Raw genomic sequence first — 21,485 nt, forward strand, 5'->3', positions numbered from 1 at the left:
GACTGGGATTGCTATAGCGTTAAAGGTTTAGATGGAGAGGAATTTGTTAAGTGTGTACAAGACAATTTTCTGATTCAGTATGTGGATGTACCTACTAGAGAAGGTGCAAAACTTGACCTACTCTTGGGAAATAACGCAGGACAGGTGACTGAGGTGTCAGTGGGGGAGCACTTTGGGGCCAGCGACCATAATTCTATAGTGATGGAAAAAGATAGACTGGATCTAAAAGCTGAAGTTCTAAATTGGAGAAAGGTCAATTTTGACGTTATTTGGCAAGAACTTTCGAAAGTTGATTGGGGGCAGATGTTCGCAGATAAAAGAACGACTGGAAAATGGGAACCTTCAGAAATGAGGTAACAAGAATCCAGAGAAATCATATTCCTGTCAGGGTGAAAGGAAAGGCAGGTATAGGAAATGCTGGATGATGAAATAAATTGAGGGTTTGGTTAAGAAAAAGAAGGAAACATATGTCAGGTATAGACAGGAGAGCTCAAGTGAATCCTTGGAAGAGTATAAAGGCAGTAGGAGTATACTTAAGCGGGAAATCAGGAGGGCAAAAAGGAAACATGAGATAGCTTTGGCAAATAGGGTTTAGGAGAATCCAAAGAGTTTTTACAAATACATTAAAGACAAAAGGGTAACTAGGGAGAGAATAGGGCCCCTCAAAGATCAGCAAGGTGGCCTTTGTGTGGAGCCGCAGGAAATGGGGGAGATGCTAAACAAGTATTTTGCATCAGTATTTACTGTGGAAAAGGACATGGAAGATATAGAATGTAGGGAAATAAATGGTGACATCTTGAAAAATGTCCACATTACAGAGGAGAAAGTGCTGGATGTCTTGAAACACATAAAAAGGTGGATAAATCTCCAGGACCTGATCAGGTGTACCCTAGAACTCTACGAGAAGCTAAGGAAGTGATTGCTGGGCCCCTTGCTGAAATATTTGTTATATAGATAGTCACAGGTGAGGTTGGCTGACATGATGCCACTATTTAAGGTCATGATTCAGAGATACCGGTGTTGGACTGGGGTGTACAAAGTTAAAAATCACACAACACCAGGTTATAGTCCAACAGGTTTAATTGGAAGCACACTAGCTTTCGGAGCGACGCTCCTTCGTCAGGTGATTGTGGAGGGCTCGATTATAAATTCTGTTACGATCGAGCCCTCCACAATCACCTGATGAAGGAGCGTCGCTCCGAAAGCTAGTGTGCTTCCAATTAAACCTGTTGGACTATAACCTGGTGTTGTGTGATTTTTAACTATTTAAGGTGGTAAGGACAAGCCAGGGAACTATGGAGTGGTGAGCCTGACATCGATGGTGGGAGGTTGTTGGACGAAATCCTGAGGGATACGTATTTGGAAAGGCAAGGACTGATTAGGGATAGTCAACATGGCTTTGTGCATAGGAAATCGTGTCTCTCAAACTTGATTGAGTTTTTTGAAGAAGTAACAAAGATGATTGATGAGGGCAGAGCAGTAGACGTGATCTATATGGATTTTAGTAAGGTATTCGACAAGACTCCCCATGGGAGATTGGTTAGCAAGGTTAGATCTCATGGAATACAGGGAGAACTAGCCATTTGGATACAGAACTGGCTCAAAGGTAGAAGACAGAGGGTGGTGATGGAGGGTTGTTTTTTGGATTGGAGGCTTGTGACCAGTGGAGTGCCACAAAGATCAGAGCAGAGTTCACTACTTTTCATCATTTACATAAATAATTTGGATGTGAGCATAAGAGTTAGTAAGTTTGCAGATGACACAGAGCCTTTGTGACACAGCTCTCAAAAACTCTCAATTCAAGGACGGCAGATTTCCTTCCCTCAAGGACATGAATGAACCAGATGGGTTTCCAACATAATTGACAGTGGTCACCATGGGCTAGCTTCTTATTCAAGATTTCAGTTTTAAATTTCACTAGTTGCCATGGTGGGATTTAAACCCATGTCCCCGAACATTAACCCAGGGCTCTGGAGTACTAGTCCAGTGACATTATCACTATGCCACTTCACCAGATATTCCATTAATCCCACTTCTCTTTCTAGTTCTTTATTTCATTTTGTGGCATTTAGTTCTAATTTGTACCTCTGATTCAGACTCAGCATCATACATTGAGAATTCTTCGATCTGGTAAGTTGAGGAGATGCAGTTATTTGTCCCACTTACAGCGTGCAAAGATCCCTACAGAAACCACAGCAAATTCCAATGGAAAACCCTTTGTTAGTTTTGTAGGCAATTGGAATATAATCAGTGTTGGTGCCAGTGGTTCAACCCTGACCATTGTACCCTCTAAGATGTGTTAAAATGCACCAACCCAGAAGTAAATGAGCAGGCTGCCCAAGTCAACCCTTTGAGTTACCGCCCCTGCAACCAAAAAAAAGCTGCGCATTAAAACAAATCACCAGTTCATTCCAAAAAATGAGTTGCATTGCCACTGAACTACAAAATCCTATCTAAAATGACAAAATTAGATCTACAGATTAGCTATATTGCAAACATTGGAACTCTGTCCCTAAGGGCATTGTGGGTCAACCTACTGTGCAGGTCTGCAGCAGTCCGAGAAGGCAGCTCACCATTACCTTCTCAAGGGGAGAAAGTGAGGTCTGCAGATGCTGGAGATCAGAGCTGAAAATGTGTTGCTGGAAAAGCGCAGCAGGTCAGGCGGCATCCAGGGAACAGGAGAATCGACGTTTCGGGCATAAGCCCTTCTTCAGGGCAATTAGGGATGGGTAAGAAATACTGGCCCAGCCAGCAACACCCACGTTCTATGAGTGAATAAAAAAAAGCTGTGTGCTATTTTAATAATAAATGTGTGAGTTGAGTTTTAAAAATAATCAATTGATCATCACAATTTTGTTTGATTAATACAGATTGTTACCAAATCATGCAGTTGAATTTTCAAAACCAAATTATCACTTATGACTATATTATGCATATACCAATTAAAATTTATTGCAAATACCATTTTGTAGGTAAGAGGGAAAGCTATGCTGTTCAATAATTCCAAAATTATGCATTCTCTAGCACAGCGTACACTTCAAGGACAAAAGCTTTACCTGCAAATAATTAAATGAGTAATCTGTCTGGCATTTCAGATGGCAGCTTTATATAATTTGCTTTATTAAAAAATCTTGAGATTGAATAAAAAGTGCTACAGCTGCATTCCCAGCACATTAAAAGATAAAAAGGTTGAAGCCAGGCAGGAGTAAACAATGTATCTGTGGAAATTGATTTTGTGATACTACTTTGCAGGATTATTGTGGGCAAAATCCATTTTAAAACCCACTGAATATAATAAGGTTGATCTCTCACAGGATTTTAAGTACAATATCCTATTGTTCTTTCTAACACAGTATTAGAGATTTTGAACCATAGAGAAGTCGTAGCACAACAGAGGCCAATCAGTCCATGTGTGTGTCAGCCCCATTGTGACCTCACTTTCCAGCATCTAGTCTGTAGCTGAGCAGGTTCCAGCTCTTCAGCTGGATTTAAATGAGTCAAAGACTTCCACCTCAACGACCAAACAGGGCAGCAGGTAAAACCTTTCCTCAGGTCTCTTCTCATCCTTCTACAAACTTAAATTATGCCCCCTGGAAACTGACGTCCTTGCCTTCCTCATCCAAACCCCCCCATTATTTTGTATCTTAAGTCACTCTGTCAGTCTCCTCTCTCAGAAAAACCCAAGCCTATCCAATCTTTCCTTCAACCTGAAATTTTCAAGCCCGGCAACATTTTTGTAAACCTCCTCTGTACTCTCTAAAGCAATCATCTTCTTGTAATACGATGACGGGAACTGTACACAAAACCCTAGCTGTAGCCAAAACACTGTCTTCCACCATTACATCCCTGCTCTTGTATTTAACGCTTCAGCCAGGATAACATCCAATATGCCTTTGCCTCCTGTCTGTCCTTCAATGAAATGTGAACATGCACTCCAAGATATTTTATGTCCTGTATGCCTCTCCCTACCCTCTTGTTTGTTGTGCATTTCTTTGCTCTGTTTGCCCTCCACAAAGGTCTAACCTCACAACTCTCCAGATTGAAATTCCATTTATTATTTTTCTGCCACTGAACCAAGAAAGCCATCCTCTTCAATATCAATGATCCAGTCAATTCTTGTGTTATCTGCAAATCAATCATGCCTCCCAAATGGAAGCCTAAAAATCATTAAAAATATACCACAAACAGCAAGGGGTCCACCACCACGCCCACGTAACACTACTGAAAACCATCTTCCATTCATTATTGTCCATTACCCTTTTGTTTCCTAACGTTGAATCAATTTTGGAATCCAACTTGTCAAGTTTCTTTGCATCCCTTATATTTTAATCTTCCTTAATAGTCTGGCCACGTCTCTTGTCGATTGTCATATTAAAATTGATGTAAAAAACATCCATTGCACTATCCTCATTAATCTTACTTGTTACTTCCTTAAAAAAATTCAATTAAGTTAGTTTCACAAGGTTTTCCTTGATCAAAACACTACCACTGATTAATTTGTGTCTCTCCAATTTAACAGTTAATTTTATACCTCACTACTGCTTCCAGTAATTTGCCCACCACCAAGGTCAGACTGACCAGCCTATAACTATTGAGTAACCATTTGAATAATGGTATAAAGTATACAGACTCTTAATCCTGATACATTGTCTGTATCCAGAAAGGATTGGAAAATGATCCCCAGAAAATCCACTACTTTCTCCCAAACTTACTTTAACAGCCCAGGGTACAATTCACCTGGGCTTATTCATTATCAAGGTCAATCCCTCCAGTACTTCTCTTCTCATTATGCTTATTTTGTCTAACATTTCACACTTTTTAACTAGAATATCTGAATCATTTCCCCCACCCCGCCTCGAGCTCTCCCCCTTGTAACAATGGAGACAAAATCCTCATGTACAACCCTGCTCACAGTTACCATGTACACCTCTGATAGGCCTAATACTCTCCGTAATTATCCTCCTGCTTTTAATGATGTACATCTTTGGATTTTCCTTAATTTTTTACAGGCCTTTTTTTTTGTGTATCGTCTCTTTGCTTTCCTAATTTCCTTTTTTTTTAACTTCAACTCTATGCTTTCTATATTCCTCAAATCTTCTAAAGTATTACTTTGCTGAGTTTGTCCAGCCTTATTTTTCTGTTTTATCTTACCCTGTATGCTTCTGAATAATCAGGGGAGTCTAGATTTAGCAGGACCCTTCTTTTTTTACTTTGTAGGGAACATCTGTACTGCAGCCGTAGTCTCACTTTTAAATGATTTGTCACTGATTTTCCTTTAAGTAGCTGTGACCAGCCCATTTTTGCTGGACTATCATAAAATTTGCCTTCCCCAAACTGAGAATTTTTACTCCTGTTCTATCTTTGTCCCTTTCCACAAAAATCTAACTGCACTATTTATTATCATTATCTCCAAACGCCTCAACCACTGCTTCTTGATTCACCTGCCTCACTTCATTTGTTAAGATTGAGTCTAGAATTGCATCCTGTGTTTTTAGGCTTGGTATACGCTGATTTTAAACAAAAGTTCCCTTGAATGCAATTCAAGAATTTTATGCCTGCTGTGCCTGTCACACTGTTGTAACCCAGTAAAGAAATGAAGGGAATTCAACTTCTTTTTCCTGTTCCATTTGCAGATTGCAAAGCATTGCTTCAACACTAATCTACTAACATCACACTTCGTATAAATGCACTTTCATTTGTTAAAAATATGAAGATGGGAGGATATCTGGGAGAATATGAAAAAGACTTTGATTTGTAACAAAACGCAGGCCATGCAACTGAAGATTCTCCACAGGGCCCATTTGGCCCCAGAGTGGCCAGCAAAATTTTAAAAAGGTGCATTTCCAAAGCACCCTAAATGCAAAACAAACATTGGTACGTCCACAAACTGCTTGTGGTTGTGCCATAAGATTCGTAGATATTGGGTCGCCATAGCAAATGTGTTAGAGGGGTTCTTGGGGACGGAAGACAGATCCGGTATCCCTCCTCCTGGGATTACCGAATCGGCCTTTGCTAGATGAGCATGGGAAGAAACGTTTCAACATTCTGACATATTGTGCTAGGAAAAATATTCTGATGAGCTGGATCTCTGAAACCTCCCCGGCCTTACAGGGTGGCATAGGTTAGTGATGGAGCATGTTCCCTTAGACTTCCTTACAAGTGTGGTGCACCAGAAAATGGCAACTTTTTTATAAAACATGGTGGCCCTTTTGAATTACATAGATGGAGATTCGTCAGCCGTACTGATTAGGGCCTTTTTATAGTCATGAAGACTGGATTTGCCAGCTGAGGACCCTGAGAAGAAGAAACCAGAATAAATATGGGTGTGTTAACTGATGCTCCTGATGATGGGAGCTTCAGTCGTGGGTGTTGAGTTGTGTAAGTTAAATTAGTTTAGCTCAATTCAAACTCATTTAAGTTATTATGTCTAATTATTTATTGAATTGTAGTGTGGAAAGATTGTTCTTTTCCTTTTGGTAGTTTTGATTTGTTTTGTGAAGTAGTCGGTAGTTTATTGTTACTGTTGTATCCTAAGATTGATTTTTTTTTTTGTAATTTTATAATTTGTAAAAAGTAAAAATCTTTTTCAAAAAAAATGAAGATTACATTTTGTTCTTCAGAAGTTGCAGTACAAAACAATAGAAATAAGACAGTCCAATATACATTCCAGAACCATTAGAATTTAAATTTATCTGCCTAGAGTTAGTAAAAGGAAGATTCTGAAAGCATGCATTTTAAGTTAATCATCTCAGCATTTCCAAATGGAGACACATTTTCAATCTACAGGAATAGGAGGAGGCCATATATCCTTCAAGGCTGTTCCACCATTTAGTTACCGTCAAGCTGATCTGTGCCCCACCTTCCTGCATTTACAAGGATGTTGCCAGTGTTGGAGGGTTTGAGCGAGAGGGAGAGGGTGAATAGACTGGGGTGATTTTCCCTGGAATGTCAGAGGCTGAGAATAACCTTATAGAGATTTATAAAATCATGAGGGGCATGGATAGGGTGAATAGCCAAGGTCATTTTCCCAGGGTAGGGGAATCCAAACCTAGGGGGCATAGGTTTAAGGTGAGAGGGGAAAGATTTAAAAGGGACCTAAGAGGAAATTTTTTTCACGCAGAGGGTGGTGTGTGTATAGAATGAGCTGTCAGATGAAGTAGTTGAGGCTGGTACAATTACAACATTGAAAAGGCATCTGGATGGGTCCATGAATAGTAAGGATTTAGAAGGATATGGGCCAAGTATTGGTAAATGGGACTAGACTAATTTGGGAAGCTGAATATTAAATTAGAAACTTTGGATGGTTCCAATCAAGTAAAGTAGTTACTGAACAGTTAGATTATTAAGTACATAATCTAACTCCTGAGTAAGTTAGACAGGAAGGAACTGTTTCCCCCGATGGATAGATCAATGATCAGGGAACATAGATTTAGGGTGGGGGCAGGAGGTTTAAAGGAGATGTGAGGAAAATCTTTTTCATCCAGAGATTGGTGGGAATGTAGAACTTACTGCCTGTAAGGGGTGGCAAAGACACTGCTGCCTCACAGCGCCAGGGATCTGGGTTCAATTTCCATCTCGGGTGACTGTCTGTGTGGAGGTTGCACATTCTCCCCACAATCCAAAGATGTGCAGGTTAAGTGAATTGGCCATGCTAAATTGCCCATAGTGTTAGGTACATTAGTCAGGGGTAAATGTGGGGGGGATGGGATACCCTTCCGTGGGCCTGTTTCCATACTGTAGGGAATCTAATCTAATCAAAATCTGATTTGGAATAGTTTGCTGCTTGTTTTTGGCTGGTGCAAGCTCAGGCAGCTGAAGGCCTTGTTCTGTGTTATAGGTCTGTAAGACTAACTATTTAGTAGACCCCTACTTTTTCCATTCACTCAACTATACCTCCCTCAGCTCACTTACATTCCAGATGCTGACCTGACATCACTCACCTCAGGGACCTGATACCGCCTCGGACCATACCCTCCTAGAGCCTCCTGCTCCCTCACCATGCCTCCCAGATCTGACACCTGTGAGGACCCCTCTCCACTGGCGTGACCACCCCTGCCACCAGACCCAACCAAACCCAGACCCAAGTCAGAGACATTAGGAACATTTAAGTGACTGCTGGACAAGCACATCAATGACAGGAAATTGAGGGGTGTGTAGGTAGGTTGATTTTAGAGCAAGATAGATGCTTGGCACCACATTGTGAGCCGAAGGGCCTGTACAGGCTATACTGTTCTATGATCTCTATGTTCAAACACCATTGCCAACCCTTCTGACCCTCGACACACCAGCTCCAATCCTTCCTCCTGCCTTGGGCCCGATTTCTCCTAAACTCCTGACCTTACCCTAAACACTGCATACTGTAATACTTACCTTTCCACCTTGCAACACCATCTATTTGGCATTTCTTTATTCATTCATGGGATGTGGCTGTCTGTGGGTAAGCTAGCATTTGTTGTCCAACCCTATTTATCAAGGGGGCAGTTAAAAGTCAACCATATTACTGTGGGTCCGAAGTCACATGTAGGCCACACCAGATAAGAATGGCAGTTTTCTTCTCTGAAGGACATTAGTGGACTAGATAAGTTTTCCCCATGGTCCCATGTTCATTGTTAGACTCTTAATTTTAGATTTTGAAAAAAAATTGAATTCAAACTTCACCATTTGCCATGGCAGGATTCAAACCCAGAACATTATCTGGGTCTCTGGATTAATAGTCTAGCAAGAATGCCCATTACCTCCCCATTTACTCACTACACAGTGAGTCCTACCTACCATCCTACCCTGTACTCAGCTGATAATCCTACTCCCCAACGCCCTACCCATTTCACACCTTACCCACCCAGCAGCCCAATATCACACTCACCCAATGTACTTACAGTTGACAGCAGCTGTCAGATCTTTCACCCTTCAGATTACAGCAGCTGACTGCTGTAAAAAGAGAGGGATGTGGTTTGGCTTCCACTGGCTGTTCTGCACTACTACAGAACCACTGGAAGGTAGAACAGTTCCTCATTTCTGCGCAGAATCCTCTCTCATAAACATGGTGCTCCCAGCTTTCTAAAACAAGGCCCAGAGTGATGACATGCACGATACTGCCACTTCTCGAAAAATCCATCTCGCATTTCAACTCTATTAGGACTCTCCTTCAGTCCTGAAGAATTCACATTCGTATTGTTTCTGTCTCCATAGATGCAGCCAGAAATGAGTATTCAGAACTTGGTTTTTATTTCAGATTTCCAGCTCCCATAATTTTGTTTAACAGATCTGCAACAGACTGAAGTTTACAGGTCCATTCTGTTCTCCCTTCAGCTGAAACTGGAGCCGACCAAAACCAAATTAGTTGTTGGATAAAACAGCTTGCTCTTTAAAAAGGTATGTGGAGAGCAGGTTACTTTAACCTGTAAACACAGCACTGCACACTGACATCTAGCATACGGGTACTGAATGTAGCATGGGATCATTTATTTTGGGTCGGACAAGGAAGTCTTGTAATGCAACAACACATTCACAGCAGTGCTAATGGTGACTGACAAAATTCAGGGCATCTTTGCACCATGTACTTTCTTCCTCTATAGTGCAGGTTAGGATGTAAGAGACACTAAATAATTAGCAATTGGCATGAGATATCAACATACAACAATAAAAGAAGGTTGGATATAAATAGTGAAAATGTAAAGTAGTAAAAATGGTGCTGAGAAAGAATAAAATCAATTTTAATATTGAAACCAATTTGCATTTTCTTTGAAATATATTTCAAAGAGACAGGGTACCACAGATCAAGCCAATTAAAGATTAAGGTAGTCTTGTGGCTAGACTGAAAAATGCACCGGTAGCTGTAAGAGTTAGACGAAATGTAACCAAAATTAAAATTATAAAACGTTATGCCATAAACTGAGTACAACTGTTTTATGGGGAAACATTCAGCTAGCAGTAAGTTTACAGTAAGGTGGCCTGACGTCCGTATGAATATATTACACAAAATTGGTTCAGCATCAGACTCACTAATGTTGACTAATGTTCTTTAAAGTTGTTATCTTGGTGGTGCCAAATTAAACGTCGCTGTTGCTTCGATATTTAAATGAGTTAGATAGTTTTGACGTGCCACAGCAATTCATCTTCATGGATTTCACCTGAAACTAATAAAATTGTGAACGCAAATATTTCTGAAGAAAAACAAACATACAAATGACATCAGATCGGATTTTATTCACTAAATTAATCATTTTTTATACACTTGTCCCTCTACAAAAACCAGAGAAGCATAATTCGTAAAGCAACAATGCTGCAAGAGTTGGGATAGTCCAGAAGTGGAGGGTTTTGGATGAGAGGGGAAAGATTTAAAAAAGGACCCAAGGGGCAACTTTTCACACAGAGGGAGGTGCATGTATGGAATGAGCTGCCACAGGAAGTGGTGGAGGCTAATACAACATTTAAAAGGCATCTGGATGGGTATATGAATAGGAAGAGTCTATAGGGATATGGGCCAAGTGCTGGTAAATGGGGCTGGATTAGGTTAGCATATCTGGTCAGCACACATGAGTTGGACGGAAGGGTCCATTTCCATGCTGTACGTCTTGGAAACTTGGATGAAACGCCTATTACTCTCGACATGCTGGAGAATCGAACTGTGAACCAGTTAGGTTCGGATATCTGGTCAGCATGGACAAATTGCATGGAAGGGTCTGTTTCCATGCTGTACATCTGTGACTCTATGGAGAATGAGGAACATTTTCCATCACAGATATAGCCTGGAATTTATGCTGTTCTGGAGAGTTATGAGAAAACTCTAAGAATCCCAGAATATAAAAACTAGCACAACATCACCAGAGAAATTGGGGTCTGTGGAAAACCATTATTTCCTTTTCAAGTCCTGATTTATGCATAAAAATTACAAAGTGTGCAACCACTGTACCATCATTCACCCATATTTGGAACAGAATGCATAAAAAAGCAACTGCAGAAGTTTTTCAATTTGTGATGCAACTTATTCTAATATCATGAATATGCATTCACAGATACAAAAAAATATATTGCTGATCTCAGTGAGGAGAAAACAATGTTGCCAATAAACATCAGAAACATAATTTCAGAGAAGATAATTCTAATCCGCCAAAAACCTCTGAGCAGTTTACAGCCATTCAAAGAGCAAAGGGAGGGGTGAAGCTACATTAAGTGAGAAAGATTTCCAGGAAAGGTCTCTCAGGTATTTTGTGCCAAGACACAGTACAGTGTACAATGTTGTACAAACTTCCACCGTTACAGTGTATGCTTTCAGGGAAATCAGGACAACGTGATGTTTCGTATTATGATTTGTTGGATACTCCTGTTCTCTAACTCTGTTCAGAATCCTTCAGAAACTTGCCAATGAACAGATTTTGTAGATGTCCAAAACTAGCATAGGTTTAAGGTGAGAGGGGAAAGATTTAAAAGGATTGCAGAGAATGGTGTATGTATGCAATAAGCTGGAAGAAGTGGTGGAGGCTGGTATACTTACAATATTTAAAAGGTATCTGAATAGATATACAAATAAGAAGGGTTTAGAGGGATAGGGCCAAGTGCTGGCAAATGGGACTCAATTAATTTACGGTACCTGGTCAGCATTGACGAGTTGGACCGAAGGGTCTGTTTCCATGCTGTACATCTCTATGACTCTAAGTGCTTTGAGAAAAATGGGTACCCAATTGACCTTAGGCAACTCAATGAACACAAGGAATTATATGGTAATGTACCTAAAATAGAGTGTTTTATAAGTTACAGAAACATAGTTTAAAGGCATTGCATATCGTAGTTTAAAAAATTACTAAGGTTAATCTTGTGAATCCCTGGAAAACAATATTGTCAACAATGGTGAGATATAAAATATCAAATACTTAGCTTGATTGTTCCACCAAACAGGGCAATAAAGTTCTGAACATTTGACAGAAATCAGAAAAATGTATGGAGTTTCCCTTTTAACTTCCTCTGCAATTAACACAAAAATAATATGCTACAATTTAGATTTGAGTGCATCAATTTGGCTCAATATGAAACTGATGCAGGTATGGCTGTTCACTGAAAATGAGCATGTTATTCAGAAATTATACTAAGGTACTAAGGCAGAGGATGTTACAAAACACAAACAGAAAGTATAAAGTATAAAAAGTGATCCGTCTAAAAACAGTACAATAATGCTTCAAGCTTACAGCAAATTGAAAAGCATTCTTACAGAACTTGAAAATTGCACCCAATATATAGGGACCGGAAATGCATTTGCTGTAACAAAAGAGGTAAAAGTGTGAAATTGTAATTTGAGACACAGTTGCTTCATATCCCAAATGACATTTTAAGCTTTCTCAATTTTGATATTTAACAAACTATGTCAATCTACTAATAATTTTGCAGCATAATTTTGGCACTAGCAACAATCATTGATTTCAAATTTATAACTTTTATAATAAAAATAATCAAAGAGTAACCTCTCCTCTTTGAAACAAATGGCAATGCAGACGTAATGCAGGCAATTAGACATGGACATATTCATAGGACTGCTGCTTTATGGCTGTATTTTCTCAGTCTTGTTTCTCTGTTTTGTGTTTCCAGGGATAAACCAGCTCCCCAAGGAACAGTTTCTGACACAGTGTTGTCCACGAGTCCTTCGGATAACAGCTGTAAGTTGGCAGTCTGTAATATCTGATTATCATCCCATAGGTCAGGGGATTAATCTGTTATTAGAACAGCACTGATTACTAAACTGAAACAGCTTTTTCCACTTTGATAATTTGTAAAGTCTATTTTTCTGACATTTAATATCTCTCCCTCCAGTTTAAAACTTCGGAGAATGCAAAACACGAGTATTCAGAGATAAAATCAGAGGCTCAATCCATTAATTTCATATCCACTTAGACATAAATGACACTGCCTGATGTGGGTGAATGATGTCCAAATAAACTCCATTTTCTGTTGTCCCAGGGTTAACATACTGATTCAATGTGGCTGACTTATGACTAAGGAGTTTTTTTTAAACACCATGTCCAAATTCCTAGATAATGAGACTGAAGGTTACCTTAACCTACAGTAAATGATGTATCTACGAAGCTTTCATAACATGCAGGACAAAAACAGCTACAGAAAAACAATAATATAATAATATTGTTAAAAGTGATTTACAAAAGTAAAATTAACCACACATTTTCCAGGGAAGGGTTGATGTTGATGACTGCAGCAGACGTTTACCTTGGGTAAAAAAAGTTGGACAACTTAGGGGTAAACACTACAACTGAAGCCTTGCACCTTAACATAGATAGGGATAGAGAGTACAAGAAAATGGGCCAGAAATAGGAGAATGGCAGGGAAAAGCTGAAGAAATGAATTGCAGAGGCACGCTCGGCTAGGCTCCAGAGGGATAAAGGCAGCAATGAATGCACTGAAGAATAGGAAGCTAAAGCAAATTGCCTGGGACTTGAGTTGATGCGGAGGTGGGATTTAGTGTTGACATGAAGCTTTGTTTGAGTTGTCTGTGAAGAGTGAGACTCAGGTGCAGCGTGTTAAATCATCAAATCGGGTGACAAAAGCATTTCAACAATCATGAGAGTAAGTTAGAGGAAGAGCTCGAAATAATGATCTTGCAAAATCAAATTGGAATAATATACAAACAGATCATTCCTGCATATAGAAAATTCATGAAACGACAAGCTGGATTGTCCCTCAGTAAGCCAGGTGTTATTTTTGGGGACGTTACGTCAGTGTTCTGTTCATGCTGACAGCGACCTTTCTCACATATCTTCTGCTGCTCAGCTCATTAATTATGTATCTAGCCTGTTGGCTTCCTTGTGCAATAATGAAGCAAGAGCTGCAAAACTTCTGTCGCTACCAGGACCTTCTGCTGTACAAGCCACTTGCACCATATGTAAAGCCTCGCTGCACACCATTTCAGTGCTGCAAGCCAGGAACCACCTCACACACTGTCCTCTTGAGAAAGTGAAATTTTTAAAATGAAACTGAAAGGTGGCTGTCTGCTATTCAATAGGAACTTGAAGTCCCCTGTGGATGCGGTTCTTGAGAGGAGGGTCATGCTCTCTCTGGTGAACCACCAGAGGAAACCAAAGCACCAAACACAGACAGTAGCCTGGGTCAGTGCTAACTCCAGGGTGTGACTGTAAGACAGCACAGGAAAAAGGCTGTGTAAGAGTAAATGTCACCATGCTCTCTCTCTCTGTTATCTCACACTCATACGAGCACTGTGGCTGCTCACAAACCTCACCTAGGCTCATGAACTATCAACTTCAGTATTGCCTGCTGTGCCTCCAATCAATAGCTCTTCTTCAGCTTATCCTTCACAATTATGACTCTTCCTGCCCGCTGGTTAAAAAGCTATCCAATCCAGAGGGACTGGCAGCATTGAAGTCAGGTCAAAGAAATGAAGCCAAGAACCATAATGCACCCTGTGAAAATGCATGAAATTACTGTGAGCCTCTGTGTAAACTGGCCTGCCAGAAGCACAGAAATCAAAAATGTCTGAGCTCCATCGTGAAGTCTTTAAGGACTGAAGTGGATCCTGAGCTCGTCAGATGGCAAATGTGGTGTTGATGTCACTAACTTTGGTAAATGAATGGTGGAGGAGGACACCATCCATGAAGCATTCAAGGCCATGTTGGTGAATATAAGAACAAGGAGCAGGAGTAGGCCACCTGGCTCCTTCAGCCTGCTCTGCCATTCAATAAGATCACGGATGATCTTTTAGTGGGGTCAGCTTCACTTACCTACTCTCTCACCATAACCCTTAAATTCCTTTACTGTTTGAAAAATTATCTTAGCTTTAACAACATTCAATTAGGAAGCCTCAACTTCTTCACTGGACAGGGAACTCCATAGATCCACAACTCTTTGGGGGAAGAAGTTCCTTCTCAATTCAGTCCTAAGGCTGCTCCCCCTAATTCTGAGGATATGCCCTCTTGTTCTAGTTTGACCCACCAGTGGAAACATCCTCCCTGCTTCTATCTATCCCATCATAATTTTATATGTTTCTATAAGATCCCCCCTCATTCTTCTAAATTCCAATGAATATAATCCTAGTCTACTCAGTGTCTCCTCATAAACCAACCCCCTCAACTCTGAAATCAACCTAGTGAACCTCCTGTGCACCCCCTCCAGTGCCAGTACATCCTTTCTCAAGTAAGGAGACCAAAACTGCACACAGTAATCCAAGTGTAGCCTGCCCAGCTCCCTATAAAGCTGTAATATAACCTCCCTGCTTTTAAACTCAATTCCTTTAGCAATGAAGGACAAAATTCCATTTGCCTTCTTAATTACTTGTTGTATCTGCAAACCAACCTTCTGTAATTCATGCACAAGGACACCCAGGTCCCTCTGCATAGCAGAATGCTGCAAATCTTTACTGTTCAAATAATAATCCTTTTTACTGTTAATCTTACCGAAATGGATGACTTCATATTTATCACCTCCATTTGCCAGATCTTTGCCCGCTCACTTAAACTGTCTATCATTGGTTCCATTACATACTATTCAAGAAAAGTATAGTGGATGTAATATTATAATGTAGATGCAAAGAGGAAGTGGTAAGCTGCATTCATTAGGTAACTGCTTGGATGTTCAAGTCAGCAACTGTTACCCTCTAGTTTCTCAGGAGAGCAGGGGAGAATTACACGCTGCATATAAACAAGTGAGCTGGGAAACTAATAAGATGCAAATGCATGGAAATAAGGTAGGCACTACTTAAAGCAAGATTCTGACCTCGCCACTGAAACCTTAAGAGGAAATCTAGGAAGTTGTTTTGTTGTTAATGTCAAGAAATTTTCATTTTTGTTTTATTTCAACTCATTTCACACCACTGGGTAATCCAAGATGGAGGATGAGAAAAATTTCTGGCTGCAACAGCTGCTCCCTTTTTGAGGTATTTTAGGTGTTGGAGGTGATTTCCTCGAATTCCAGGAGCAGCAATTACTTTTTTATATGTTGTTGCATTGTTTTGGAACTTTTTTTTCAAAGTCAAAACAACGGCAGTGTTAAAAGGGAGAGGAACAGACAAAGGAAGCACATGGTGAGGTCATTGCAGGACAGAGAGGGAGAGAGGGAAAGAAAGCCACATTGCTAACTGACATTCACGCAGAGGGAGGTACGTATATGGAACGAGCTGCCAGAGGAAGTGGTGGAGGCTGGTACAATTGCAACATTCAAAAGGCATCTGGATGGGTATATGAAGTGTTTGGAAGGATATGGGCCGTGTGCTGGCAGGTGGGACTAGATTGGGTTGAGATATCTGGTTGCATGAACGAGTTGGACTGAAGGGTCTGTTTCCGTGCGGTACATCTCGATGACCGTTGTCTACATGGCTGAAGCCATGGGAAAATTCTGCTCCACCTTTTAGCTTTTGATAGGAAACAAAATGTGGAACCACTGCAATCCTAAAATGATTACAGCAATTTGATTTTTTTTTTGTGGGCAAATAAGTTAGTCATTGAAGAGAAAGTTCAGTCACAATGAAAGTATTGATATCACTGTACCTGCATTAACAAGTGAAGAGGTTTGTCAGCAACCGTCTGAAAAACTTTAAACTTAACACCAGCTGCAGATAAAGGACAAAAAGATACATTACAAATTTTCACTTCCATACAATAAAGGATGCAGAATATATTTTGATGTGGCATTGATTTTATAGCAACATTTAACTGCTGCATAATGCATTTGTCAAATTATGAATATCACAAAAATCTTCTGTGAAAGAAGAATCCTTTAGGGTTTTATCAAATATCAATCTGGTTATATATTAAAAAATCTTTAGTACTTTACAACAGTCCAATGTGCTTGGTTGAATGCTGCGAATGGAGATTTTAATGATTGTCAGCAATAATATTGGATTTCAAAGAAATAATATCTTGGAGTGTGAAACATTAATCATAGTATCACACATAGAAGTTTAAAAACAGAATTTCATCTCGACAGAAAGATCAGTAAATTGGTAGAGATGTGTAAAATTGTGTCGATGGAAGTACCTATGAACTTATATTTAAAAGTATTTGGGTGGCATGGGGGCTTAGCGGTTAGTACTGCTGCCTCACAGTGCCAGGGACCTGGGTTTGATTGCACCCATTGGTGACTGCGTGGGTTTCCTCTGAGTGCTCCGGTTTCCTCCCACAATCTAAAGATGTGGATTGGCCATGTTAAGTTGCCCGTAGTGTCACGGGAGGACGTGCAGATTAGATGGATTAGCCATGGGAAATGCAGGGTTACAGGGATAGGATAGATATGGTGGGTCTGGGTAGTATGGTCTTCAGAAGGTCGCTGTGGACTCAATGGTCTGCTTCCACACTCTGGGGATTCTATGATTGATTTGAAATACCTGGTTGTTCAGAGAAACATCTAAAATGCAGAACCAGTAGTCCACATTTTGTACTAACAATGGTAAAGCTACAACCCTCACTGTTGATAACAAGTAAATTGGACATCAACTTCTGGAGTCCGTGCAATTAAATGTGGAAATTGCTGTATGTCTTACTCCCGCATAAGTTAGACTAAACCTCAGCACTGGAATCAGTTAAAGGCATGAAGTTGCTGTATTATATTTTTATTCAGTTACAGGGTGTGGTGTCTTTAGTTAGGTTAACATTTGTTGCCTCATCCATAATTGAATTCAAAGAGCTGCCTTGTTGCTGTAGTTTGTGGTGTGGGCACATTCACAATTAGAGAGGGAATTACAGGATCTTGACCCAAGGACAATGAAGGGATGACGATATGATTCAAAGTCAGGATGATCTTGTCTTGGGGGGAAACTTGTGGACATTGGGTGTTTGTAACAATGGTACCCTCAGGATAACGTATATTTTCAATGCCGTGACATTACTAAAAAAACATTTTAAAAGCTGATTTTTAAATTGTCCTTCCTGCCTTTCTATCTCACTCTCTTAATGATATCTTTAATTCCCTCTCGAGATGAGTTAAACATTATAATTTATATATCCTGCTTTAGATTCGGCCTGCTTCATGAGGATTCAAGTCACATTGTTACTTTCTCTACCCACATAAATCACCAATCCCCTGGAGAGAACGCTGGCTCTCTAAATACTTCATGTTGCCACTCAAAAGCCCATAAATGGGCATGTTGAACACGAGTGCATTGCTCTATCAATAACTTTCTGCTTAGAGAACAAAACCAACAATTTCAGCTGTAGGAGCAGTACCTGCAAGCCTATAAGGTCGGCACAGTCTGAGTCCTAATGCGTACAATGGGAGAGAGTTAATGAAATCCACAAGCAAGTGAATGAGACCCTGGACGACAACCACCACCAACCTTAACTGTTGAAGAATGGAATAAAACAAGGAGTTTGAGTCTGTCGGTAGGTTTCAAACAAAACTCTCTCAGAACAGAATATACACATTTATATTACAATGTGATTCAAGTAACATGCAGTCTAAGAAAGATACTGTAATTTAATTTCTAACCATGATTTAATCTACAGAAATATGCTGAAACATAAACTACAGCAACTTAACAGGTCCACTATGTAAAAAACAGAAGGTGATTTATCACATATTACACACAAATGATATACATTTCATTCGTGTTCACTGAAGTGCATCAAAAGCTCATTACCAGTGTAAACACAAGGTAGTACAGGGCTGTAGTTGGCAAGAGGAAGAGTAGAATGGTGAACAGCAGGGTTCCAATAAACAACTGTAAGCAAAAATAGAAGATGTGACTGTTACATAAAAGGCTATCCTTTAGTTTAAAAAAAAAAGCTTTCGAAAATAAACATTAGACAAATGGAATAAGTCTGACACACACTAATATAGAGGACTGGCTACTACAGTAATTTACAGATTCTATATTTAAGCTGTTTATAACAAATGTTCTGCCAAAGACAACAGATAATTAATCATTTGAATGGGATAACGATGGAATGAGGAGGTCAGATTACAATTTTCCTGTATCTGACATTATTCAAATTACATGTGAACGTCTTGGCCTCTTTCTAGTAAGCCTGCAGTACTCTGGCAGGTACGACTCATGATAAAATTACTGCCAATTTGAAAATCAATGAAAACCCACAGCTAATTATTATGGATAGCCTTTGTCCTGTGTTTAGATATTCACAAATGTCCAAAGGGTGCAGTAAATTACTTTTCCAGCTGTGAATGAATTTAAAATACACTGAAGGAGAGATATAATTCAGTAAAATCATATAAACAAATGAACCAAAGAAAAAGCACAAGGGGACATTTAAAAAGATAAATGTAACAGATCCACTGAACTACAGATTAGTTTAATATTGATGACAGGGAAGATACTGGAATCTTTACTCAAAAATGCAACAGGGAATCATTCAGAAAACTGAGGAAAATTAAAGAACAGTCAATATGAATTTCAAAAGGGACATTTTTCAAACATTTTTTCAGATGTTTGAAAAAATCTGAAGTATGAGGAAAACCAGACCAAGGTAATGCAAAGGATATAAAACAGATAAACTGTTGAGAAAGCCTTCAATGGCAGCCTTGGGAGCTGAAAGCATTACATCAAAATCTACAAATGGCTACACATGGAGTAGTATTATTACATCCAAGGAAGACTGAGACATACAGGAACATGTTGACAAAGCCACAGGATGGGCATGCAAGCAAGTTTCAATATAGATAAGTATGAGGTGGTCAATTTTAATAGGTGGAAGAAGGATGCAATTAAATATTTTGAAGGCAGATGTAGATAATTGACTAGCAAGGGAGTCAAAGACTGTTGGGAGTAGGTAGGAGTGTGGAGTTGAAGCCATAATCAGAAGCTGAATGATGGAGGAGCTGAATTAGATTAGATTACATTACAGATTACATTACAGTGTGGAAACAGGCCCTTCGGCCCAACAAGTCCACACCGACTCGCCAAAGCGCAACCCACCCATACCCCTACATTTACCCCTTATCTAACACTACGGGGAATTTAGTATGGCCAATTCACCTGACCTGCACATCTTTGGACTGTGGGAGGAAACCGGAGCACCCGGAGGAAATCCACGCAGACACGGGGAGAACGTGCAAACTCCACACAGTCAGTCGCCTGAGGCGGGAATTGAACCCGGGTCTCTGGCGCTGTGAGGTAACAGTGCTAACCACTGTGCCACCGTGCCGCCCTCGAATGATGCACTCCTGTGCCATCTACCCCCAGGAAAATGGAATATAAATGGCATAGAAGCATAAATGGTTCCAACATATAGATTTCTACATTTTTTTAAACAAAGCTACAATTATCCACTGGAATCTACTTCAGAAGAACAGAATTTAAAGCATATATAGTATATATGGTAAACATACATGGAATTTTTATTCAATTAGAGGATTCATAGAATCCCTAGTGTGAAAAAAGCTATTTGGCCCATCGAGTCCACACAACCCCTCCAAACACTATCCCACCCAGACTCACTGCCCCCTTACCCAATCCCTGTATCCTGCATTTCCCATGGCTAAACCACCTAGCCTGCACATCCCTGGACACTATGGGCAATTTAGCATGGCCAATCCACCTAACCTGCACATCTTTGTGACTGTGGGAGGAAACCAGAGCACCTGGAGAAAACCCACGCAGACATGTGGAGAATGTGCAAACTCCACACAGATAGTCGCTCAGGTTGGAATCAAACCTGGGTCCCTGGCATTTGAGGCAGCAGTGCTAACCACTGAACCACCACAGTTTGATCTCTGTATTACAAAGAACAGAGATCCATTGGAGAAAGCACAAAAACATTTGCACAGTTTATCAAAAGTATCAGGGAAGACTGAACAGGAAGGGTCTTTGTTTAAGGGAAGATTGAAGTGTAGCCTGATAGGGGTCTTTAAAATCAAGTAGGGTTTTGATAATTGTCATGCCCCAAAGCATAGTGAAAGATCCTGAACTGTGACTAAATTCTAATTTACAGAAAAAATCCTGTGCTTTGCTGAAGATGATAATTTCCTCATTTACGAGACTAACATTGCAGCATCTTCAACTGCATTCATCTGCTATTAAGCTCCTATGAAAAGGATTTCTGCCAGAACCCACTGATTTACCGGACTCTTCATGATATAAATTTATGCAAGTTTCTTTCAGCAATTATAACCCTCTTTACTTTCTTCTCTGTACACCCATGTGCCAGTCTGTGTATTGTGTTAAATCTCCCACCAGCTTCATCCCTGGTTTTTGAATGTGTGATTAATCCTATGTTGTTATAACACAATTCCTTGTAAGTCATTTGAAAATCAGACTTCAAGAGTACTGTTTGGGGAACAAACCATAACTTTTTTCAAAAAGGAAAAGATTGAAGAAACAAACTGAAAATCAGCTGAGAGGAGCACCATAAGGCAGTCTAATGAAGGTAGATTTATGGGGATACAAGTCCTTAGAGGCACAAATATAAGATATTCACTGTCGAATCTAATAAAGGAATTCTGGAAACACTTTACTCAGTGTGAGAATGTGGACCTTGTTAACACATATAACAGGTGAGGTGAACAGCAAGGGTAAACTAGTT

At 39.9% G+C, this 21,485-nt stretch overlaps 1 protein-coding gene across 3 annotated transcripts in view; it reads right to left on the bottom strand.

Moving 5' to 3' along the window:
- Positions 1–10,186: 10,186 nt before the first annotated feature.
- Positions 10,187–21,485, bottom strand: part of pigq (phosphatidylinositol glycan anchor biosynthesis, class Q) — a 75,079-nt gene continuing 63,780 nt past the window's right edge. For all 3 annotated transcript variants that reach the window (XM_043711121.2, XM_043711119.2, XM_087998026.1), the window contains exons 8-11: positions 18,587–18,667; positions 18,174–18,288; positions 16,500–16,561; positions 10,187–12,701 (exon numbers count right to left, since the gene is read on the bottom strand). In XM_043711121.2, coding sequence (XP_043567056.2) covers positions 12,549–12,701; positions 16,500–16,561; positions 18,174–18,288; positions 18,587–18,667 — 411 coding nt within the window. In that variant the 3' untranslated portion in view covers positions 10,187–12,548. The remainder of the gene's footprint in view (positions 12,702–16,499; positions 16,562–18,173; positions 18,289–18,586; positions 18,668–21,485) is intronic.

The sequence above is a fragment of the Chiloscyllium plagiosum genome, unplaced genomic scaffold (genome assembly GCF_037043375.1).
Source record: "Chiloscyllium plagiosum isolate Xiang-an unplaced genomic scaffold, Cpla_swu_hap1 HiC_scaffold_20, whole genome shotgun sequence".
Lineage (NCBI taxonomy): Eukaryota > Metazoa > Chordata > Chondrichthyes > Orectolobiformes > Hemiscylliidae > Chiloscyllium > Chiloscyllium plagiosum.